Below are 26,811 nucleotides of genomic sequence, written 5' to 3' on the forward strand. Positions count from 1 at the left end.
TCCAGAAGGACATAAGTTTTTATCAAACTTTCTATGTCCTCAACTGGTGAGGACATTGATTTCATTCTCTCAGAGATACCTACAAACCGCAAGTTTAATCTTCTTAGATGATTTTCCTGATCTTCCAACTGTAGCATAATTGACTTGATCTCTTTTAGTTGGGAGACCGTAGCTGATTCTAGCTCACCTTGAGTGCCCTTCTGGGCAGAGATCTGCATTTTCACCTCCTCGAGCTGAGCTGAATATTGATCGGTGTATTTCTCAATTTTGTCCATTTTACCACTCAGTGTCTGAGCCAGCTACTTTTGACTTTGATTTAACACCAACATGGACGATGACAACTCCATTTGAAGAAGAAGGTAAGAAGTATCTCTTGCTTTAAAACTTGGCAAAGACTCCACTAAAACTCTGATTTTGATGCATGTTGAAAAGATGGGGAAGAGAGGCTAAAATTTGGTTAAACATTTCAGTTGGCAAGCGAGAACTGAAGAGGAAATCACGATAACTGCCAGGCTGAGCTAGGAATGAACTCATCTTCATGCCTTAATTGATGTAAAAATGCAAGGTGCAGCTGTCCAAGACTGGTGTGATGCTGATCATTTTCATCTACTTCTTTAAGTGTCAAAAAGGCTTACACCTGTTCTTTATCTGTTTGTATCAGTTTATCTTGACTTTTCCCATCATCGCTGATCACTATCTCTTGTAATAGATGACTAAGGAGGCTGAAGAGACACAGCCACTGATGATATAGCCATAGATTGTATTGGCAACACCACCAGTAAAGGGCAAGTTGTTAAATTAGATAAGGTTGGTTGCACAACTGAGAAGACAATTTCTTGGTCATCGAGGCACCCATTTGGGTGGTAACCGATGATTTCATCTTTGGGAGAGCAGCCATTACAATCTTCATCATCAGACTGTCTGCTGATGTGGTTCAATGACTAGTCTACTGGAAGTAAAAGGCTGATCAGGTGAGTAAGTCTCTCTTTTGATGTTGTGTGGTCCTCTTGATAAGGTTTGAAAATCCTAACTCCAGTTTCCTTATTCCTGGATGTCACTGGGCTTGAAGGTGCAGAAGTCCTCACTCTGCAGAGATAGCGCCAGGTGTCATCGTGAAGCTTCAAGGTCTGCTTTGGAAAAGTGCAACAAAAATACAATTTGTTGGGGGATGGTCAGGCTGAAGAATAGCTGCCTTTCCTTCACATACTTTTGTCTTCTGCCACAAGCTACACACTTTTTCAACAGAGACTGCTTCTTCTTCTCAGCCATCATATCTTCTTATTTTTCTGTCACAAAATATAGATAGTAATGCTAGAATGCACAATGTCTGAAGTCAAGCAAGTAAAAAGTAATTAAAACTGAAATATTGAAGTGCATCTCCAGAGGTTTCCCTCACACAGATGTGAATTAGAAAATTTGACACTCTGAGCCTACGGAGATTAAAAAGGATCTCTAGCACACCACCACATTGGACAATGTCCGTGTAACATAATGAGGTGTATAGACTATATGTAGTCTATGCAGTTGATGCAATAGAAAGACTGCTATTTAACATCATTGTGCCAAGATCCAATGCTGGAAAATAGTAGTGTTATTGGTGGTGTTGCGGGAGTGGTTATAATAATGGTATTGTGGTAGTAGTAGTGGTGTTGTTAAGTATGGTGTTGTCAGTGGCAATGGGTATTAGTGATGATGATATTGTTGCTATCAGTGGTGGTATTGGTAATCTCCATAATGATATTGGTAGTGGTACTGGTGGGCATATTGGTGGTGGTGTATTAGCGGGCGTATCATTGGTGGTGGTGGAATCGGAGGTGGTGGCATTTGCGGTGTTATTGGTAATGGCGATGCTATTGGTGGTGGGTCTGGTGGTAGGGGTAGTATTGTTGGTATTGGTAGCTGTGGTAACACTAGTAGTGGTGTTGCACTTGTACTGCTGTGAGGAGCATTGGTGATGGTGGTATTAGTTGTGTGGTGGGTGATATTGATTCTAGTGGTCGTATTGGCAGAATTAGTTTTGGAATGGCTGGTCATAAATTTGGTGATGGTAGAGATCGCAGATATGTTTAAAATAGCACTCTGGGGCCCAATTACACATAGGTTGCACGTTTCCTGTTTTTGCCACGGTGCACTTCAAATAGGTGCACCCTATTACAGTGAATGTGCTGCCCTTAGGACAAACGTCAACTCGTGCTGCCCCGGGAGCAGTGTATTAAAGTTAAATTCGGAGACCCTGCTTCAAAGCAGCTGCATGCTTCACAGTGGAGGCAGCACACCGCCTGCACTTTAAAGAGGGATTAGAGATCCCTTTGCAGGCGGGGGCCGTGCACGACTACACCCACCTGCAAGGAGATGTCTGGAGGGGGTCCATAGTGGCTTCTGCTCCCCTAAAGAGGTCTGCCATCACAGGACTCACAGTGAGCCACTTTTTTGTGGCACACTTTCGGTGCGCCTCCTGACAGCCTCTTTGTGCCTGCATCCATAATTCGGCACGAGCGGAGAGGTAAAGAGATTCCCTCATTTTCATGGGGTCACGTCCACACGCAAATGAGGGAACACTCTCTTGAGATAGCATTTGTGCTACATGAACACTAGTGCTATCAGTATTACCGAAGTGGCCGTACAAGTGTCTGTGGCCCCTTCTGTAATAACAAAGGGCCCAATTCACAAAAGTAATCTGAGACAAAATCCTAACTTTACGACTTTCGTTATTCACAAAGGGCATTTAGAAGTAGTAAAGTTAGGATTTACTACTCCTAAATGCCCTTTGTGAATACCGAAAGTCGTAAAGTTAGGCTTTTGTCTCAGTTTAGGACTAGTAAAGTTAGGAATGCTAAAGTAAAGTTATGATTTTGTCTCAGATTACTTTCGTGAATCGGGCCCAAAGTGCTCTGGAGGTGCACTAAGCGGGCGCACATGAAAGTTGCACTCCCAGGACACTTTCTGTATTATGGTCCCATGTGTTCCTTTTTGCTGAATAACTTTCATTTGCGAATGAGGTTATGTACAGGTGTCATTCTTTTTCCAACCCACACTCATATTTTTATTGAAATAAATAACATGTCATTGCGATTACTTATAATACCTATTCATGATGTTTGCAAATGAAAGAGGACACCTTACTAAACAACATTTATTTTGCTCTTTCCCAAAAGTATAATGAATTCAGTCCTGTAGTACTGATGTTTGCAGTACCAGTTTTGCACTTTTTTGCATATTATTATTAAAATTAACAGCAAATTCAACAAAGCCCATAACTAGGCATTCATGTCATATTCCCTCAAACTATCGTTCTAACCTTTGTGTCCTGTAGTCCTTGACAAATTCCCGAAGGGCACGCAGCACATCATTTGGGTGGATTAGCTCGTCAGAGATTGATTTTTGAGGCACATCTTTTGGGGGGATGAGCTCGCCAGAGATTGATTTTTGCAGCTCATCACTTGGGTGGATGAGCTCGTCAGAGATTGATTTCTGCAGCACATCATTTGGGTGGAGAGGCTCATCAGAGATTGATTTTTGAGGCACATCTTTTGGGTGAATGAGCTCACCAGAGATTGATTTTCGCAGCTCATCACTTGGGTGGAGAGGCTCATCAGAGATTGATTTTTGAGGCACATCTTTTGGGGGGATGAGCTCGCCAGAGATTGATTTTTGCAGCTCATCACTTGGGTGATTGAGCTCGTCAGAGATTGATTTCTGCAGCACATCATTTGGGTGGAGAGGTTCATCAGAGATTGATTTTTGAGGCACATCTTTTGGGTGAATGAGCTCACCAGAGATTGATTTTCGCAGCTCATCACTTGGGTGGATGAGCTCGTCAGAGATTGATTTCTGCAGCACATCATTTGGGTGGAGAGGCTCATCAGAGATTGATTTTTGAGGCACATCTTTTGGGTGGATAAGCTCGCCAGAGGTTGATTTTCGCAGCTCATCACTTGGGTGGATGAGCTCGTCAGAGATTGATTTTCCCAATTTTCTAGATTGGCTTTCACTTGTTTCTTGTAAAAGTTTCTTTACTTCTTCTTCACCCTATAGAAACCCACAGTAATTAAAGTCAAAGAAATGCAGACTATTCAACATAGAAATTACATGTTTATCATTGAAGTTGATGTATGTGGCTTCCTGGGAATCATATTTCTTTTTTATGGGAGCTTTTTCAATTTATCATATTTTTTTAATTTTATGTTTTTTGATACAGCTCGGATCTAACCTCAAAGACCAAAATAACTTACAGCAACAGCAGTATTTTATTGTGGAGTATTTCAAAATTCAAGTTTTATGCATAAAGTATAGTATGAGGGTCCAGTTGGGCTACAGATACATTAATTAATTCCCTCAAAATATTCAACTAAGCAATGTTAACTGTTGGATCAGAGGTTAGATTCCAGATCTCCAGATTTAAATGCCATCAACCTAATCACCACATTACATTTCTCTCTAAAAAAGATAAACATGCTAATCTCCATGGGTTCATACCAGAAAGCAATCAGGTGTAAATAGCACAAGACATATGTAGAAGTGGGTCTTTCCACCATTGCACCAGGTTGCCCTTATCATGATAAACGGTTATAAATACTTTCCTACGCTACCGTGTTTTATACAATGTTATGCAGATTGTGTGGTCTCACATACATTCAACAAGGCATTCTTTATGGTGCACTAAAGCCCTAAGTTGATATTAAATGTACACTACACTACCAACTTTCAAGAGCACTGCTAAAGTAAATATGTATGTAAACCATAATTATTCTGTATGTGCTCTTGTCTCTAAAATGTAATTTAAGCTTACAGTTAGATACATAGCACAAATCTCTCCTTGAAGACCTTGCTCATCTTACCAGGTCTGATGGTAAATGTTCAGCTCGGTACTTGAGGAAAAAGTCCACAAGCTTGTAAACCTCATCTTCATTTTCGATGCCCATGGCCTGGAGGAAGTAAAAAGTTTACACAATCTTAGAGTATATATAGTCAAGCAATGAACTACTTCTGTAAACATGGGCCTAACATGCAAATAAACACTTGCATTTGATACCTTTCTTGATAAAACACATTTTATGTTTTTGCTTTGTATATCTTTCACTTCCAATACCTCTTACTATAAATCACACAATTGAAATCAAATGATTATTTAGTAGGATTTAGGCCCATTTGGCACAAAAAGTATCCTTCATACATGATGTAGCTAATTAACCATCTTCCTTCGTATTTTATCAGCACTTTAAGCTTTCAAACGTAACTATGATCCTCACAATGAGTTTGTATTACAACCATGTAGTGATTGATTACCCTTAAGCCAGTATCATATTGGTAGAACACACAGCAACACACATACCCATTCTTGCAAATTGCACCTCCATGGTGAAGGTTGAGTCACCATTCTAGGGGGAATCCCTTTTTTGAACCTTTAATAACATTATCCCACAACCACCACCACCAAGAAATATAAACCAAACTGGAGTGACAGGCTTTCAAAATGCAACCAGATTTGGTGCCAAATGATCAAAAGGGGATTATCTACATTTTAATACCAATACAACAGTTTTCAAACATTATTAGTCTCTAATATCACCGACCACAAACGAAAACACAATTAAAACTGCAGTGGGCAGATGTTCATACCTTAGGAAAAATCTATGTTTAAAACATCCAACAAAATGCATAAACAAACACTCTCTGTGAGCACAGACCCTACCCTTGTGGGCTCCAACTCTCAGAACTACCCCCTCCCACACACACAAATATATGTTAAATTGGAAAAAATCTAATATGAAGTAATAGTTACAAAACTCAAACAAAATACATTAACAAACTTGGAGTGGAAGAAGTTCTTTCCCTAGGATATCATACATACATACATACAAGTCATAAATCATGATGGGTTCCACATTCAGACATGTTCTAATGTTTGCAAATATTAAACTAAACCGTAGACCGCTTTACTATGGGAAAATCTCTCCTCTTTAAAGGCTCAATTGTCATTCCTACCAATTACACAAACAGGCAGCTGGTGATGTTGGGATTCGAGCACCCGCCCACACATTTTATTTTTATTTTTTTAAAGCCCCAGTTGTGGCAGAACCTGCGGCAGCGGGGGCCGTGTGCCCCGCTAAATAACTAATAAAAGCCCCATGGGTGGCGGTCCCCGGGGCTTGGGGGGCCTCCAAAGCCCCCCCACAGATTATAAATAAGCCAAGCCCGGGGGGGGGGGGGGGGCGGACCTCGGGGCTGCGGGGGGGCGTGAGCCCCCGCAAATAGTTATTAAATGCCCCGGGGGATGGCGGTCCCCAGGGCTGCGGGGGCCTGATAGGGCCCCCACAATTTTAATTTTTCACTGCCCCCGGGACTTGGCCCACCCGGGGGCTAATTAATAATGAAGAGCGGGAGCCAGTGCTTCGTATTTTTATTTTTGCTGCAGGATCCGCAGATCCTCCAAGGATTTTGACGATTTTTTACATTTATTTTCTTATGCTATTTTTGGCCTTGGGGGTCCTTGTGGGACCCCCTGAGCAGGCCTAGGGGGTCAGGGTGTTTCTACCCTGCCCCATTGCTTGTTTTACTCCTTTGTTTCCCTGTTTTCTAGTGCCTCAGTTACCGAGGCACATGATGAATGCCAACACTTCAGGATTCAGGGGGACTTAATCTCCCAACTTAAAACGGCCACAGGGCTGCATCATTCTCACTACTGGATTTTTTTAATGAAATGCTCGACCATTAAAGCAGTGGCCACTTTCTTTTTTATTCTTGATCTGTGTTGTGTGATTCTGACGTTAGCCTGTTGGTTTGTTTTCTCTATATATATTTTCTTACAGGGACAAATTATGGCGTAAGCTACATTCTTAGTTTTACAATTAGTGAGGAGTGGGAGGTCAGGCCCGTTACATTCATGTCCATATACGTCCCTCCAGGCCTGCAGGGTACCACCTTTGCGGACCTGGGCTCAGTCTTGCTCTCTATTCAAGATGTCCTCTTAGTCTTCGGGGCAATTTTAACGCAGTGGTTTCAGGCACCCTAGACCGTTATCCTTCTAGAGACATGGGAATATCTTCTGGCTAGCTGCCTGATTTGCTCAAAACCATGGGACTGGTAGATGGGTGGAGAACATACCACCCAGATCAAATACAATACACCGTTCACTTCGGGCGCACCATAGCCTCTCCCGCCTGGACTATTGCTTGGTACCTGCGGCACACGCCGCCTAAATACACGAGATCAAGCACCTAGCTAGGGGTATATCCGACCACTCGCCAGTATGGGTCCACATAGTCCTGAATCAGACCATAGTGGGAAAAATAGCGCCAAACAACCCCTGGTACCTGCGTGATCCGACAACCTGCCGAATCCTTAGCAAAGCCACTGACAATTACTTTTCCGAAAATGTGGGGTCCATGTCCTCCTCCCAGTCCTTATGGGAAGCGTTCAAGGCAGTAATTCGGGATCAGGCTCTATCATTAATTTTAGAACGGAAGAAAGATACACAAAAAGAGATCCTTGACACTAAGTCTGAAATTTATAGGCGGGAAAGAGACCTAGAATCCGGAGTGACGCCGGAAAAGCTCCACTTACTGAGTCTGAAACAACATGACTGCAAAGCGCTAGTCACGGACAGGGCCAAGACATATGACCTGGGAGATAAAGCAGGGAAACTCATAGCATGGCTAGACAGGAGGGAGTGGGCAAGCAGACTGGTCCCAGAACTCAGGGTTGACGGGGATGTTATTCTCACAGAACCACAGGATCTAGTTGATTGATTCGCCAGCCACTTCCAAACCGTCTACAAGTCAGTCACAACCTATACTGAAGATGACTCTCGAGAGCTGCTACATAATATTCGCCTCCCTCATCTCTCCCCAGTGGACCGTGATTTCATGGATAGTGATTTATCAACAGGAGAGATAGCTCAAGCAATCCGTTCTTTAAATTCAGGGAAAGCCCTTGGTCCCAATGGTCTCCCCATTGAGTTATACAAATTAGGCCCTGATAAACTTGCACCTTACTTTAAAACCATGTTTGAAGAATCAAGAGATATCGGTTTACTGTCCAGAGAGCAGAGAGTAGCTACTATAGTCGCCAAACACAGAGAGGGAAAGCCCAACACGGACTGCGCCTCCTACAGGCCAATTTCTCTTTTAAACGCCGAGCCTAATATCTTGGCCAAACTCCTAGCCAATCGCCTAATCAAAAGACTCAATAACTTAATTCACCCAGACCAATCTGGCTTCATGCCACACAGAAACACCGCTTTAAATCTGGGCAGAGTCCACGGGGTGTTGGATAGGGCACATACTATTCAAGAGCCGGCTGTGATCGTGTCATTAGACACTACCATGGCATTTGACACTATTGAATGGCCATACCTCTGGGCTGTACTGGCCAAAATGGGGTTTGGCCCGAAGTATGTGCAATGGATACGACTATTATACCAGGAGCCCTTGGCCCAAGTGGTAGTCAACAATAAATTATCGGCGACATTTCCACTTGGCTGAGGCACTCGTCAGGGCTGCCCACTTTCGCTGCTTCTCTTTGCCATGGCCCTGGAACCATAGGCAGCCTGGATCCAACAAGATCCTCTGATACCAGGCCTACAATGGCCCCCAGACCTAGAGGATCACTTCTCGCTTTACGCAGATGATGTTCTGCTCTATTTGTCCTCCCCAACGAAGTCCCTCATAGTAGTACTGGCTATCCTGTCTGTGTTTCACAGATTCTTCGGCTTTAAGGTCAACTGGAATAAGTCCCTATTGTTTTCCTTACGAGGGAATCCACCCATCCCCTTGAGGAACTGCCCAATACAAATTAACACTGCAGGCTTTAAATACTTGGGAATTTTTATCTCCCTTGACCCTGCTGTCCGGTACGCCCAAAATCTTCTTCCCTCTTGCGCAGGCTGAAGCCGGACATTGCTCTCTGAAAGTCACTCCCCCTCTCACTCCTGGGCAGAGCTGCCTTATTTAAGATGATGTCCCTGCCTAGGTTCCTCTACCTATTACAGAATACTCTAGACCCTGTACCGGCTCAGTATTTTAAAGAAGTGGAAGGTCTCCAGAGGAATTTGCTGCGGGATGGCAAACCTTGCATTACCCTCAATAAACTGACACTGAATTGGTACGATGGGGGCATCAGCCTCCCAGATATTAAAAAATATTACTGGGCTACACATTTAGCGGCAATCAACCTTGGGACATATGGCCGTGTTGATGACCCTGGCTACGCCATGGATAAATGGCTCCTTCCCGGAGGTACCTTTAACAGGGCACTATATTCACAACCTAAAAGAAACAGCTTGACAGGCCCCACTAATCACGCCGTCAGCATTTGGCATGACACCACCAATTCTCTCGGATGGGGGCAGAAATTGACCCTGGCCACCCCGCTTTGGGATTCTGAGAAGCTGGGCAACTTATGTAAATCAAAGGGGTTTGCTAGGTGGGTCTTATTGGCATTTTCCATATTAAAGTCATTTGGGGGGAGGGAGGGGTCAAATCATTCTACACATTACAGACAGAGTACGAGCTGGCAAACACCGAATGTTTCCGATATACACAAATTTCACATTCGCTCCAGTCTCATCTTCCCAGGGGGACCTCACTTCCTGGAGCATCACCGTTAGAGGACAGAATTTAGATGGTCATCTCCCAGAAAAAACTATCTCCTTAATCTACAAGAAACTAATTAATAACATGGCAGATCCCTTCCAATCATTGCGAGAGAAGTGGAGGTGAGACGGGGTGGAAATAAATGACGAGGACTGGCAGGAGGCAGTGTCATCCCCTAGAGTGGTAGCCATTCTAGCGCGCCTAAGGTTGGTGCAGCTTAAAATCCTCCATAGTATATATATCACGAGGCCCCGATTGGTGCTTATGGGAAGATCCGATAATGAGGAATGTAGGCGACGGTGCGGACATAAGGGAACATTCATACATATCATTTGGGAGTATGACTGCAATAGCTCCGATTGGAGCAAGGTCCATGACACCATAAACACAGTGCTGCAGGTCCATCTTCGCCCGGAGGTACGTAGGTGCCTCTTGAATATATGGGAACCCACAGACCTGAACATTCACCAGACTCAGTGGGCCACACTAGGGTTCATGATTGCCAAAAGAAACATTGCACAATTATGGGGAGCAGCCCATTCGCCCACTCTTGAAGCATGGAAGAAAGACCTCGACTGGTGTATGTTTAAAGAGAAAACGGTATATTCGGCCAGGGGATGTCCCAAAAAATGGCCCCGCATTTGCAGTCCCTGGAACGCATACCGCAGAGAGATTTGTGTGACACCCCGTTGTGCTGAATAAGATGACTCCATAACCCCGTGACAATCCCCTCTTCTACTCTGTAATGATGCGAAAACTCTCCTCCTGTGCCTCTTTACAATATATAATTTTGTTGATACCTCTGTATGGCTTATTGAAACTGTTTCATAAAAACATTTATAAAAAAAAAATATTATCATGAGATGTGTTCAGAATAATGCAGGACTTGGGTTTAAAACCACTCATGCTAGCGGACCCAGTATCAATCCCCAGATTGGATATAAGCTGTTCCATAACAATATTGGGGACTAAGCCTCACTCTCTCGGAGTAGTGTCTTAAGGGCTAAAAGCCCCTCCGCTTTCCCTATTGCTAAATCACAGGATGGTATACTTACAGAGGCAGCAGATTGATTTTTTAAATTTATGAATTTTGTTTAATTTGAATTTCCTAATAAACAAAAACAAATCAAACCTGGCCTGAGCATAGTCAAATTCAGATGACGGACTCACCCCGAGCCGAAATGCGCCAGGACTGAGCAGGCGAATAAAACTTATCTTTTGGCACAATTCAAGTGGTCCGTTTCCGTCCAAGCGTGAATGCTGAGGAGTGACGGAGTGCTGATATATATATATATATTCTTCGTGGAGGAAAGTGGATGTACATTGGTAACGCGACCCCCAGTGACGCGTTTAAAAGGCTCCCGCAGCGCAAGCGGCTTTGCTTCTCACTGGATCCACTTCGGTGCTTTCCTTTCCTGGGTACAGGAACAAGCAAGGCTCACCTCCAGAACTCGGACGGATTGGGAGCGGTGTAGGTGTCATCTGACATCACGCTGGTTGAGGTATGATTTGCCTTGCCCCCGCTTTATTTCCCTGAGTGCAAGAGGTGGTTGCGGATGGGGACTCGAGGGGGCACCTGAAGTTGGGACGGCTGGACATTGGGGCTCAACATAGATTGCTCCACCTAACGCATTTCCTGCCAGCATAGTAAGGAGCATGCTGGGACCTGTAGGCGCTGAACATTTTGTGTCCACAAGGAGGTCAAGGCGTTTTTTTGGTATTTCACCCACGGGGGTGGAGCAATCTCCACAGTAGCAGGAAGGGGCGGAACATATAAAGCCTGAATCAACTCACCTGCACTTTGTAAGCAACACCCACGGCGCTGAAGAAGGCAGACCACGCCGAAATGCATTCGCCAGAGCGGGTGTACCTGGACTTCAATTTGCCATCTGTTTCCTGATTAAAGGTGCCTCCAAACGTCTCCCCTTGAGTTGGCCTTTTCTTTCTTCGTGGAGGAAAGTGGATGTACATTGGTAACGCGACCCCCAGTGACGCGTTTAAAAGGCTCCCGCAGCGCAAGCGGCTTTGCTTCTCACTGGATCCACTTCGGTGCTTTCCTTTCCTGGGTACAGGAACAAGCAAGGCTCACCTCCAGAACTCGGACGGATTGGGAGCGGTGTAGGTGTCATCTGACATCACGCTGGTTGAGGTATGATTTGCCTTGCCCCCGCTTTATTTCCCTGAGTGCAAGAGGTGGTTGCGGATGGGGACTCGAGGGGGCACCTGAAGTTGGGACGGCTGGACATTGGGGCTCAACATAGATTGCTCCACCTAACGCATTTCCTGCCAGCATAGTAAGGAGCATGCTGGGACCTGTAGGCGCTGAACATTTTGTGTCCACAAGGAGGTCAAGGCGTTTTTTTGGTATTTCACCCACGGGGGTGGAGCAATCTCCACAGTAGCAGGAAGGGGCGGAACATATAAAGCCTGAATCAACTCACCTGCACTTTGTAAGCAACACCCACGGCGCTGAAGAAGGCAGACCACGCCGAAATGCATTCGCCAGAGCGGGTGTACCTGGACTTCAATTTGCCATCTGTTTCCTGATTAAAGGTGCCTCCAAACGTCTCCCCTTGAGTTGGCCTTTTCTTTCTTCGTGGAGGAAAGTGGATGTACATTGGTAACGCGACCCCCAGTGACGCGTTTAAAAGGCTCCCGCAGCGCAAGCGGCTTTGCTTCTCACTGGATCCACTTCGGTGCTTTCCTTTCCTGGGTACAGGAACAAGCAAGGCTCACCTCCAGAACTCGGACGGATTGGGAGCGGTGTAGGTGTCATCTGACATCACGCTGGTTGAGGTATGATTTGCCTTGCCCCCGCTTTATTTCCCTGAGTGCAAGAGGTGGTTGCGGATGGGGACTCGAGGGGGCACCTGAAGTTGGGACGGCTGGACATTGGGGCTCAACATAGATTGCTCCACCTAACGCATTTCCTGCCAGCATAGTAAGGAGCATGCTGGGACCTGTAGGCGCTGAACATTTTGTGTCCACAAGGAGGTCAAGGCGTTTTTTTGGTATTTCACCCACGGGGGTGGAGCAATCTCCACAGTAGCAGGAAGGGGCGGAACATATAAAGCCTGAATCAACTCACCTGCACTTTGTAAGCAACACCCACGGCGCTGAAGAAGGCAGACCACGCCGAAATGCATTCGCCAGAGCGGGTGTACCTGGACTTCAATTTGCCATCTGTTTCCTGATTAAAGGTGCCTCCAAACGTCTCCCCTTGAGTTGGCCTTTTCTTTCTTCGTGGAGGAAAGTGGATGTACATTGGTAACGCGACCCCCAGTGACGCGTTTAAAAGGCTCCCGCAGCGCAAGCGGCTTTGCTTCTCACTGGATCCACTTCGGTGCTTTCCTTTCCTGGGTACAGGAACAAGCAAGGCTCACCTCCAGAACTCGGACGGATTGGGAGCGGTGTAGGTGTCATCTGACATCACGCTGGTTGAGGTATGATTTGCCTTGCCCCCGCTTTATTTCCCTGAGTGCAAGAGGTGGTTGCGGATGGGGACTCGAGGGGGCACCTGAAGTTGGGACGGCTGGACATTGGGGCTCAACATAGATTGCTCCACCTAACGCATTTCCTGCCAGCATAGTAAGGAGCATGCTGGGACCTGTAGGCGCTGAACATTTTGTGTCCACAAGGAGGTCAAGGCGTTTTTTTGGTATTTCACCCACGGGGGTGGAGCAATCTCCACAGTAGCAGGAAGGGGCGGAACATATAAAGCCTGAATCAACTCACCTGCACTTTGTAAGCAACACCCACGGCGCTGAAGAAGGCAGACCACGCCGAAATGCATTCGCCAGAGCGGGTGTACCTGGACTTCAATTTGCCATCTGTTTCCTGATTAAAGGTGCCTCCAAACGTCTCCCCTTGAGTTGGCCTTTTCTTTCTTCGTGGAGGAAAGTGGATGTACATTGGTAACGCGACCCCCAGTGACGCGTTTAAAAGGCTCCCGCAGCGCAAGCGGCTTTGCTTCTCACTGGATCCACTTCGGTGCTTTCCTTTCCTGGGTACAGGAACAAGCAAGGCTCACCTCCAGAACTCGGACGGATTGGGAGCGGTGTAGGTGTCATCTGACATCACGCTGGTTGAGGTATGATTTGCCTTGCCCCCGCTTTATTTCCCTGAGTGCAAGAGGTGGTTGCGGATGGGGACTCGAGGGGGCACCTGAAGTTGGGACGGCTGGACATTGGGGCTCAACATAGATTGCTCCACCTAACGCATTTCCTGCCAGCATAGTAAGGAGCATGCTGGGACCTGTAGGCGCTGAACATTTTGTGTCCACAAGGAGGTCAAGGCGTTTTTTTGGTATTTCACCCACGGGGGTGGAGCAATCTCCACAGTAGCAGGAAGGGGCGGAACATATAAAGCCTGAATCAACTCACCTGCACTTTGTAAGCAACACCCACGGCGCTGAAGAAGGCAGACCACGCCGAAATGCATTCGCCAGAGCGGGTGTACCTGGACTTCAATTTGCCATCTGTTTCCTGATTAAAGGTGCCTCCAAACGTCTCCCCTTGAGTTGGCCTTTTCTTTCTTCGTGGAGGAAAGTGGATGTACATTGGTAACGCGACCCCCAGTGACGCGTTTAAAAGGCTACCGCAGCGCAAGCGGCTTTGCTTCTCACTGGATCCACTTCGGTGCTTTCCTTTCCTGGGTACAGGAACAAGCAAGGCTCACCTCCAGAACTCGGACGGATTGGGAGCGGTGTAGGTGTCATCTGACATCACGCTGGTTGAGGTATGATTTGCCTTGCCCCCGCTTTATTTCCCTGAAAGCAAGAGGTGGTTGCGGATGGGGACTCGAGGGGGCACCTGAAGTTGGGACGGCTGGACATTGGGGCTCAACATAGATTGCTCCACCTAACGCATTTCCTGCCAGCATAGTAAGGAGCATGCTGGGACCTGTAGGCGCTGAACATTTTGTGTCCACAAGGAGGTCAAGGCGTTTTTTTGGTATTTCACCCACGGGGGTGGAGCAATCTCCACAGTAGCAGGAAGGGGCGGAACATATAAAGCCTGAATCAACTCACCTGCACTTTGTAAGCAACACCCACGGCGCTGAAGAAGGCAGACCACGCCGAAATGCATTCGCCAGAGCGGGTGTACCTGGACTTCAATTTGCCATCTGTTTCCTGATTAAAGGTGCCTCCAAACGTCTCCCCTTGAGTTGGCCTTTTCTTTCTTCGTGGAGGAAAGTGGATGTACATTGGTAACGCGACCCCCAGTGACGCGTTTAAAAGGCTCCCGCAGCGCAAGCGGCTTTGCTTCTCACTGGATCCACTTCGGTGCTTTCCTTTCCTGGGTACAGGAACAAGCAAGGCTCACCTCCAGAACTCGGACGGATTGGGAGCGGTGTAGGTGTCATCTGACATCACGCTGGTTGAGGTATGATTTGCCTTGCCCCCGCTTTATTTCCCTGAGTGCAAGAGGTGGTTGCGGATGGGGACTCGAGGGGGCACCTGAAGTTGGGACGGCTGGACATTGGGGCTCAACATAGATTGCTCCACCTAACGCATTTCCTGCCAGCATAGTAAGGAGCATGCTGGGACCTGTAGGCGCTGAACATTTTGTGTCCACAAGGAGGTCAAGGCGTTTTTTTGGTATTTCACCCACGGGGGTGGAGCAATCTCCACAGTAGCAGGAAGGGGCGGAACATATAAAGCCTGAATCAACTCACCTGCACTTTGTAAGCAACACCCACGGCGCTGAAGAAGGCAGACCACGCCGAAATGCATTCGCCAGAGCGGGTGTACCTGGACTTCAATTTGCCATCTGTTTCCTGATTAAAGGTGCCTCCAAACGTCTCCCCTTGAGTTGGCCTTTTCTTTCTTCGTGGAGGAAAGTGGATGTACATATATATATATATATTTATATATATATATATATATCCATCAATCAGCGCAGGAGCCCCTTTGGAGAGAAGCCACAGACGAAATGGATCCACAACTCCTTTAATTTCGACAGCTTGCCAGCAGGCTTCCAGCACCGGTGTTATTCAAAAGTAAGGTGCCAAACATGTTTCGAGAGACCTGGCTCTCTTCATCAGTGGCAAAGGATGGCCAGTCACTTGAGAGCGCCCCATAAGTAAGCAGTCCCTGCCCCCACAGAGGCGTTATGGGATCTGTAGTCCTCAAACTATTCAGTGGAGCATTCTCACTTGAATCAAGGCAAGTAAAATCACAGTGGATGAGAAAACACACATGCGCTGGCAGCCGGCCCAGCTTCTCAGCTGTCGATGAAGTGTCACTGGGGCTACCCCTGCGAAGCCCTGCAGAGCATTGATTGATGTTTAAATGGCCGTACCGGTCGTGGAGAAGAAGCCTGCTGCTGTAGCAGAACCAGTGTTGATACCTACCGAGGGCAACAGGGACACAAACGTTCTGGGGCTCTGCAGGGGTAGCCCCAGTAACACTTCATCGACAGCTGAGAAGCTGGGCCGACTGCCAGCGCATGTGTGTTTTCTCATCCACTGTGATTTTACTTGCCTTGATTCAAGTGAGAATGCTCCACTGAATATTTTCAGGACTACAGATCCCATAACGCCGCTGTGACCTTACACGCCCAGGTGGGCGGGGACTGCTTACTTATGGGGCGCTCTCAAGTGACTGGCCATCCTTTGCCACTGATGAAGAGAGCCAGGTCTCTCGAAACATGTTTGGCACCTTACTTTTGAATAACACCGGTGCTGGAAGCCTGCTGGCAAGCTGTCGAAATTAAAGGAGTTTTGGATCCATTTTGTGTGTGTCTTCTCTCCAAAGGGGTTCCTGCGCAGATTGATTTTTTGTAAATAGTGCTGGCATTCAACATGCAGTATATTAGATGCAATAGACGAACAGCTCCCACATATATGAAACTAGAGCAATTCTGCAGCTTCGCTAGCGCACTCACTGTCTTTTTGTAAATATTTTTATAAATCCTTTTACACACTGTGGGTTTTAGAATAAAGTTTTTTAGGGTTTTTTATTCTAATATAATATTATATATAATATTAATAGTTTTTAACAGTCTTATATATGTTTAGAGGACTGATAAGCACTTAAAGCACTTTTTCTAGGCCAGATCGCATGATTTGCACATAGATGAAGATAATGATACTCCTGGTGGACTATATAAATGGAACAAGGAAAAAGGGAAATCTGCCTGTTTTGCATTGGGGCAGTTAGAATATTGTCTAAAAGGACTAATTGAATATACAGTAAAAATATTCTCTTCATTTGAAAGTTTACATGGTTAGAAATTTGCACACTAAGCATATCTTTGCACCTAAATCTGCACAATAGCAGTTTTATACTTGAATATTAAATCTGAGATGATTTCATGCAAGGCGAATGTTTTTAAGGGATTTTAAAAAATGATATATTTTTTTAATGAAATTGCCATACAACATTTTATAACATTTTATTGGACATTTTATTCAAAGCATTGCACTTGTCACTTTATTCAAGCATTGAGGTTGGAATATTTAGTGTGTTTGTAGCTATCATTTTCCTATATTATGTGTTTTCAAATGTCCAAACATACAAACTGTGTTTATTTGAAGTTCTAAGAGAAATCCACGCAGAATGTTTCTTCTATGTCTACACGAACAAACATGTGACTCACAAGGGGGGTGTAACACTATGCAATTATATAAAAAGTATGGCTGACACGTTTTTCCGCTGTGTGAGCAAGGGCACTTGGTGCTTGAAACGCGTAACAGAGGAAAGTTTCAATAAAGATCTACCTGCCAATTCCGCTGGGTCTGCTAATTTAATTTCGCCCGCCTGGGAAGTGATGGGATTGTGAATTTCATATATATACTTGCTGCCGGGAACAGACTGGTGAGTTTCTGGACTGTGGAGACGGGCTTCGGAAGTTGCGCGCTACCGCGTCCTATGCTTGCCGTTCTTAAACTCGTGCAGCGGGTGAACGCCGGGAGGCTAATTAAAGACTATGATTGAGAGCAGATGTACAGCGCTACCGATCTAAAGGAAAGCACGGCATGGTTTCACCTTCCCGTGTGTGATTTAAACTTTGTGCCATCGAGGGATTACTACACCTATCTGGCAGAATGACCAGAGGCAAGCAGACGGCGGCGGGTGCCGCGTCTGCAACAACAACCACTAAGAATATCACGGTGAATGGGAACACCACGAGCAATAGCCGTCGTGCTGGCAGGGCGGATGAGGAGAGGTCTCTGTTCTGTGAAACAGACAATGCAACAGCGAGTACTGCTAGCACCAACGAAACGGCGACCACACAGTTGGACAAAACTTTGAAACAAATGCTATTTCAATACGATAAACTGATGAAAAAAGAGATCAACCACAGGTGGGAGGTTACATCCCTGGAAAATTACATCGAAGTCGGGAGGGTGCCGAGAGGACTACGTATTATAATTACACCGATCTACCAGAACCCTCATCCTAAGCTAATAGTCGACTGGTCTGAGCTTATGGCAGGAACGTGCAAAAATATGCTTGGCTTATTATCACAATATGCTGCTATGGAACTAGAACAAGTAATTTTAGACATCGGCAAACTCAAGGAGGAGCTTGATAAGCATGACGCAAAAGATGAGATAACCAAAGCCATCGAACAAATGGAGAAAAGACTTGACAAATACGAAAACGAAATCAAGCAAAAGACGAAAAGCAAATTCTTGAGGGACAAACAGGATTATGCCAGTGGGCGGATCTTAAGATTTGGTAAAAAATACAGTTTAAGCAGTTTGGAGCAGGTGCACAACAGCGCAATGTTACGGTATCTGAATCGGGATCAGAAAACTATTCAGACATGGATGAAGTATTGGACACAAGCGGGAGGAGTCTGCTTTCTTTCAAACCTTTGGAGGAGTATGATTTTTTACAATCGGCAATGACACTCAGGGCAAGACCACCAGAGCGGACATACGGAAGAGGAAGAGGCGGAAACACAAGAGGAAGGTCACAAGGCGTGGAGGAAAGAAGCACAAAAGGAACAACAATGTCGCATGGGAGACAAACACGACAGACCAAGCAGCAATGATGGGTGAGTCCAATTTGACTTTCATTAACACTTTCTCCCACATCTTGACTATGGCTGAAAGATTGGTATTGGAGTTGGGCCTGAGTTTTTGCCCTATGGCCAATTTCGACTACAGCCAAACTAGAATTGATGCATTTCTTTTTGTCCGCAAACTAAAGCTAATGAAAATGTTTACATTAAAGAAAAGACGTGCTTTAGAGCAAAGGAGCTATAATACAGATGGGAGCACACAGGTGTCATATGTCTTGCAGATACAGGATGTTGAGAGTTTGGCAAGCGCACTGGAATTGTGTGGTGAAGATGTGAGTGGTTTGAGTGACTCTGAAGTACTGGACAGGATGGGCTTGTGTTTAGGAGGACGTAATACAACAAACCATAGACCCAAATCCACCTTTAATCCAATCACACTGCATGATAACCTAGAGACATTTCATGATGTGGTCACGAGAGATCTCCTCTCTTTATGGGAGAGCAGTAAGAATAGACATGCGCATAATCTCTCTACAGCGAAATGCCCTCGGCACACTTAATGCTGACCCCTGCTGTATAATTAAGCCATCAGACAAAGGGGGTAATGTTGTCTTGTGGGTTGTAAGATTGTACAAACAAGAGGCTAGCAGATAGCTAGAACTGTCAGGCGACTACAGGAAATCGAATAGAGAGGAATACACAGCTAGCATTACCATGTACCATGAGAAGCTCAAGGGTTGGAGAGAAAAGAACCTACTAGCAGAGTCAGAATTTAGATTCTTGTATGTGAAACAGCCAGTCTCTCCCTGCTTTTATATGCTTCCAAAGGTCCACAAGGACGATAGAAATCCTCCTGGTAGGCCCATTGTATCTGCCAATGGCAGTCTCCTTGAAAGCACTTCTATCTTTCTTGATACCTTCCTTTTCCCGTATGTCCTCAACCTCCCCTCGTACTGCAGGGACAGTACGGATTTTATCACCAAAGTAGAGGGGATCAGATGGGAGGAGAGTTTCTGGTTGGTAACAGTAGATGTGGTTTCACTCTACACGTGTATCGAACACAGTGATGGCTTAAAAGCATGTAGACATTTCTTGAGGGATAGGTCTGTTTTCTTCCTTCAGCAAACTGAGATGTTGCTAGAAATGTTGGAATTTTGTTTAACGAATAATTTCTTTATGTTTGACAACACGTGGTTTAAGCAAGAGGTGGGAACGGCGATGGGAAGTTGCTTTGCTCCTAGCTTTGCCTGCATGCTGATGGGTTGGTAGGAAGAACAGGTTCTTTGGTCTGAGGACAACACCAATCTTACACGTCACATTGCCTTTTACACCAGGTACATCGACGATATTTTCTTGATGTGGGATGGTCCCAAACTTGAATTTAATAAATTCCTTGCTAGTATAAATAGGAATAAGATTAATCTGAAATTCACCAACAAGGTTGACCAAACAGAAATGGACTTTCTGGATGTTAAGGTAAAAATTGTGGAGGGAGCTTTCGAAACCAGCCTATACAGAAAACCGACCTCAGGCAATAGCATCCTGCATGCTAAAAGCCACCACCCCAACAACCTTAAGGACAGTATCCCATATGGAGAGTTCCTAAGGGCTAAGCGTAATTGCAGCTCAGAGAATGCTTTCCTGAAAGAGCAGACCAACATGACACAGAGATTCAAAGCCAGGGGATATTTGGACCAGGTACTACTGGTGGCCAAAGAAAAAGCCGGAGCAAGGAACAGGGAGACCCTCTTGACCCAAAAGAAAAATAGAACTAAAGAGAACCTAGGGTCGAACAATGTCAGGATGACAAAAACATACAGCACAGAGGCTGGCAGTGTATGTAACATACTGAGAAAACACTGGCATATTGTAAAGAGTGATCCGGTCATTGGTAAAATGGTCAACAGACAACCACAGCTGACATACAGAAAGGCACGCTCTTTGAAGGATATGCTAGTGAGAAGCTACTTTGAGACACCTAAGAAGAAGAAGAATTGGCTCACAGAGCGGAAAGGCTTCTAGAAGTGTGGCTCACTGGTTAGAGGAGGCAGACCTGGCAGCAGAGGTCAGCCCTGGACCAGGGTTCAATTCCCGGCTCGGCGGGGTCTTGAGTCCTAAAATGTCCATGGACTCTACAAATCTCTCCCCGGTGCCTACTTGATTCACGGGTTCACACTCTGCGACTCTGGGCAATAGCTTGCTTAATCTCCACAACGGCCCCTCGCGGCGGGATGCCTGGCTTTCACCTTGCGGATACCCAGCCGGGGTTATCTCACAGGGGAATACCAGGACGGGTTCCCTAAGCAAGCGCTTAGAGACCGGTTGGTGATTTGCGCTATATAAATTCCTGTACATTTACATTTACATTCTATAAATGTGGCAAATGCAAGGCCTGTGCCAGTAGCAAGAATGTCAAGTCCTATCCTCTTCCCACTGGTAAAAGCGAAGGGATTAGCAAATTTATGAATTGCAATACTGAATATTGTGTATATGTGATTGTTTGTCCGTGTGGGAAGTTCTATATTGGGAGCACCATCTTCCCAATAAAGAAACATGTTTTGGAGCACATTAGGGCAATAAAGAATGTTGACATGAGCTATGCAACTGCGCGCCACTGGTTACGCTTTCATGACAGTGATGTTAATCAATTTTCCTTCTTTGGCATTGACAGAATTCCAGCGAACCCAAGAGGGGGCAACAGACTAAAACAACTACGTGTCCTGGAATACCAGTACATCATTCGTCTGGATTCAAGAAGCCCCTTTGGCCTTAATGAGGATGAGAAGTTACATGTACATATTGGCTAAGAACCTTATGTGAGGCCGTGACTGTACGCACCTGAACCTTTGCACCTGATCCACATCTTTCCTCTCCCCCCCCCTTTTCCCTGCTGTGGTGTTCGCGCTAATCCGACTCCCACCTTCCTTCAGAGAGGGCCCTCTCTGTCGCAGTGTGGGATTAGGAGCTTAACATAAGAGCTTTGATTAGATGACCTCGCCAAGACCCGCCCGGTCGGGCACATGGGCTGACTCTCCTTTCAGGACAAACCTTCACCTTATCACTTTGGTTATAATTTCCCTCATTCCCTCCCTAGCACACTACCCTATCCCACTTTTTTAACCGCACAATCACGCCCAGATGTATACCTCTGTTGTAGGTCCTGTTACGTTCTCCACAGATAGTATAGGGTTCACTTCATGCACTACTCACAGGGCTAAAAGATCGATTTTAGCACCTTTTTTCTATTTTTGCCCATCCTTCGGATCGGCTTTTTAACCCGGGTAATCCCCCCACTACCCAGAACCTGGCCCTTTCCCATAGGACTCACAAATTTGGATATTCTCTTGGCAATTGCTGTCATACACATGGAGAGTTATATAGTTGCTTTGGAGTTACAATTCCGAACTTGGCCACAGGGCCAGTACGGCAAAGTCTTCCTGTTGTCTAACCCTAATCTCTTTTTCCTTTCCCCAACTTTCTCCAAATTGAATGTACTGACCGGATGTCAGTTATGTAAATAGGTTGTAAATGCCAAGAGACAAGATATGGCCACTTGGCCTCTATGCCTGATGTTGTTTTATATTTAAGACTCAATGTGGTGCACAAATGTAAATATTTGCTCAGTGCTTAGAGTTATGGGCCACTTGGCCATAATTAAACTGATATCACGGGTATAATGTAAATATGCAATGTATAGAAGAACAATTTTTGCATTTTGATTTCTAGCACTAAACTGCACACTTCTTCTGCACCACTGAGTCTGTCTTCCATATCAATTGTAGTTTTTGTAACTACTGTAGTTCGAACTGGGTGATGGTCCTATATCACTTTCCACTACTTCTTTAGTGCACTTGGCCATAATTAAACTGATATCACGGGTATAATGTAAATATGCAATGTATAGAAGAACAATTTTTGCATTTTGATTTCTAGCACTAAACTGCACACTTCTTCTGCACCACTGAGTCTGTCTTCCATATCAATTGTAGTTTTTGTAACTACTGTAGTTCGAACTGGGTGATGGTCCTATATCACTTTCCACTACTTCTTTAGTGCACTTTAAAATGGTGACTGTGTGTTCTTGTGGCTGGCTAACGAAAAAGCCCGCCTGGTCGAAACACGTCGCCAATAAACGATTTTTGAACACGGACCCTGGAGTCGTTTGTGTTTTCCTGTGGCTTCACTGTGTGGGTAATTGTGGATTTCAGCACACAGAGTTACAGTCTTCCTTCCAACTATACTAACAGCCCAACGCGTTTCAATCACTCCTGTGCTCTTTTTCACAGGCACCTTGGAAAGGAGAAATGGCAGTTCTTAGCTGGGGAGCACCTGATAACTTCCCCACGTCCCGCTCCAATGGGCGGGCGCATGCAAAGCATGCTGGTACTTGAAGTCCCCCATATGCTCGACCTCCATGGGTCTTGCAGTATCTCTTCTAATTGTCCAAAATTAAAACCCGAGTGGGTTAGGAAGGAGGTGAAAAACCACTGTGCTGACTGTGCAAATGTCCAACAACACGGCTGTCCCTGGTTCCGACGCACTTGAATCTTCAAACGCTGGATCCGCCTTAGCAGCAGGGCGTCTCCGCGGCCGAGCCAGCTGCTTCCAAATCCGTCACACCAGGTTGCCCCATATGAAGACGCCACTAGCCAGGGAGTAACAACACCTTTAATTGTGGATTTCAGCCCACAGAGTTACAGTCTTCCTTCCAACTATACTAACAGCCCAACGCGTTTCAAGCACTCCTGTGCTCTTGTTCGCAGGCGTCTTATAAAGGAGAAATGGCAGTTCTTAGCTGGGGAGCACCTGATAACTCTCCCAAGTCCCGCCCCAATGGGCGTGCGCATGCAAAGCATGCTGGTACTTGAAGTCCCCCATATGTTCGACCTCCGTGGGTCTTGCCGTATCTCTTCTAATTGTCCAAAATGAAGAGGGCAGTACCAATGCAGGATGGTGCTGTTTGAGGCATGAATTTCACTGCTGCAAAGCAAGGCAGGCGGCATCTGGTGTGGTACTTCTTTCCACTTGGAACTTTATTTCAGTTCGAATTTGAAGGTATTGGAGGCAGCCCCACGAGGGGAAGATGTGGCGCACTGCAATAACTAGAAGGCCTTGCGTAATGGCACGCCCACTGAGGCAGGTGTTTGAAATATCTATCAATGTGCGCTGTGTAAAACTGTCTTCTAACGTCCTTTGAACATTGCCTCTGATGAAAGGATTGAGGAAATTCTGAAACGCGTCAGGCTGACATTAATCTCTGAAGACTGCAGTTGTGTGTTTCTCTGCTACCAAGCTGTGAAATGGATGCAAATTTTTTTCAAGTGCCGATTAAAGTTCATGTGGCTTTACTTCATATATATATATATATATATATATATATATATATATATATATATATATATATATATACAAATATATACACACCCCCCCCCCACACACACACACACACACACACACACACACATACTGATGTGGGACAGGAGAGCTGATGCCATAGTATAAAATAAGAGGCCTTACAACTTCTGCAGATCTCTCCCCTACTGTCATACTGAGATGTAGATTAAACAAGTATTTCACCTCACCTTCCTGGCATGGTCAGGACTTGGAAAGGGGGTAAGGGGAGGGAAACGCTTTTACAATGCTGTTTTTTCCACACAGTGCCTTTACCAAAAATCCTTTACAACGCAATGCTTTTACCATACAATTACATTACCATGCATGCGTTTACCATGCATTCTACACGGTGGTGATAGCTGCTCTGTACTTATAGTTAGGGTTACCAGGGATACAACTCTCAGATTTTTCACCATTAATAACTTTGTTCCAGTAATAGCTAAAAATGACAGTGCCACTTATTTTTCTTTTTTTTAAATGTGCAGATCTCCCTAAACTGCTGTAAAAATATATAGAAAATTATAAATACTTTTCTCGACCTATTAACACTTTAATAAAGTGGTAAAAGGTAGGGAACAACAATAAAACCTACTACTTACCTAGATGTAGGACTCTAACCCAAAACGCAACAAAATGCAGAATGCAGAACACAGACAAAATGTATTGAAAATTACATGGCCACCTTTTACATATGGTAAACACAGCCATTAGCTAATCACTGTCTTTTTGTGGGCATGTACCATATTTTCTAAATTATAACTTAACAATACTTGCACTACGCACACATACTGCCAAAAGTTACCATTAACACAAAATAATTCTTTTTTATAAAATAATTTCTGCCACATTATATCTACATCCGTTAAAACACTTTCACACTACGTTTGTTTCCACTATCTGCCACTACACTCTATGCTAATCCACTGTACATCACTGCACTCTACCCACTTCACTCTATGCCACTTCATTTTATGACACTCAGGTATATGCCAATACACTGTACGTCCTTCCACTCTATGCTATTCCACTATACGCTTTTCTACTGTGCACAACTCCACTCTACCACACTATTTTCTAAGCTATTCCATTCTATGCCACTCCACTCTACGCCACTTCAGTGCACACACCTCCACTTCAGTGTACACACCTACAATGTACACTATTCCTCGGTACGCCAGTCCACTTTATGCCACTCCACTGTGCACCACTCTACACTACGCTATTATACTGTACGCCACTCACTCTAACACACTACAATTCACGGCACTGCACTGTACACCAGTCCACTGTACACTATTTTATTGTATGCTACTTACCTGTACAAAACTCCAGTCTACGTCACTCCAGTGTATGCTACTACACTTTTTGCCAATTCACTGTACACTATTCCACTGTGCCAAATTCCACTATACTACTGTACCCACTGTACACAGCTCCACTATTCCACTGTACCCAACTCCACTATACTACTTTAAGCTTATCGACAACCCTGCTTTACAATCCACTGTACGCTATTACATTGTACATCACTCCATTCTACGGCACTACACTCTATGCCAATCCACTCTACCCCACTACACTCTATGATATTCTAGTTTACTACACTCAACTCTACACCACATTATACTATTCCACTATTAGCCACTCCACTCTATGCCACTACAGTGTATGCCAGGACCAGTTAACTTTATTCCAGTCTGAAGACCTCCACTGTACGCTACTTCACTCTATGCTGTTCCACTCTTTGTCACTCCACTGTAAGCCACTCCACTCTACGCACTTAATTGTATGCCACTCCACTCTACAACACTCCACTCTAAGCCACTCCACAGAACGCTATTACACTACATGCTACTACATTCTACCCCACAATACTGTACCCCCTCCCCTCTACAACACTAAACTCTACGGTATTCCGCTCTACAACACTACACTGTACACCACTACACTGTATGCAACTCCACTCTACATCAGTCCAGTCTAAGCTATTCCACTGTACGCCACTGCACTGTATCTCACTCCACTTTACGTCACTCAACTCTATGCTATTCTTCTGTACGCCACTACACTCTATGCCATGCCATTCTACGCTATTCAACTGTATGCCACTACACTGTGCATCACTCCTCTGTAAGCCACTCCACTCTATGAAACTCCCTTGAGTGAGCTGTCCATCATAGTGGGTAAAGGGCGGCAAGACGTTGCATACCGCTAGTGTGTGTGGGCCGGGGCATCTTTTCGAGTTCACATGCCTCTTGTTTATAAAAGGTCAAAGACCGGTTCAGAGCAGCAGATGAGGAGAGAAAACCTCCTGGCCACAGGAACTATACAGGGATTGCCCTTGACAAAGTCATGGTGGCAAAGACCTCCATCAAGCATCACAGCTACTTTTTGATGGTAAACATGGAGAAAAAAGCACATCTGCCCAGCCTCGATCGAGCACACAATATTTTTGGGCTAATTAATAATGCGTTACCGAATTTGAGCTTTAACTCGGGCACCTGCTTTATCTGTAAGTGCTGCCTGTTGAGGTTTAATTTTTGTGACAGGAGCATTGTGCCAGAATGAATCTTGCCCAGCATTTACATTTATCCAAGAAGATGCCACAGTTTTGTCCTGGCAATACCTCTACTATACTGGCAGTCTCACACCATCACCATCCCACAAATTCCGTTCCGCAGTGGATCGTAGAATTTTTTGCAATTCCGCGTTTTGCGCATAACGCGGAATTGCCGAAATTTTGCAAATTCCGCAAGCGGAATGGAATTTACCGCCCACCCCTAGCCTGAGCACGACTTGGGATCGCGGTCGTGCTCCAGGCAGAACAGGCACATGCGGTCCGACATCAG

General features: G+C 45.3%; 1 protein-coding gene across 1 annotated transcript in view; it reads right to left on the bottom strand.

Moving 5' to 3' along the window:
* LOC147709519 (dynein regulatory complex protein 1-like) overlaps positions 1-26,811 on the bottom strand; it is a 546,368-nt gene that overhangs the window by 87,747 nt on the left and 431,810 nt on the right. Inside the window, exons 13-14 of the mRNA XM_086926016.1 lie at positions 4,839-4,925; positions 3,299-4,029 (exon numbers count right to left, since the gene is read on the bottom strand). Coding sequence (XP_086782142.1) covers positions 3,299-4,029; positions 4,839-4,925 — 818 coding nt within the window. The remainder of the gene's footprint in view (positions 1-3,298; positions 4,030-4,838; positions 4,926-26,811) is intronic.

Source organism: Lissotriton vulgaris, chromosome 6 (genome assembly GCF_964263255.1).
Source record: "Lissotriton vulgaris chromosome 6, aLisVul1.2, whole genome shotgun sequence".
NCBI classification, from domain to species: Eukaryota; Metazoa; Chordata; class Amphibia; order Caudata; family Salamandridae; genus Lissotriton; species Lissotriton vulgaris.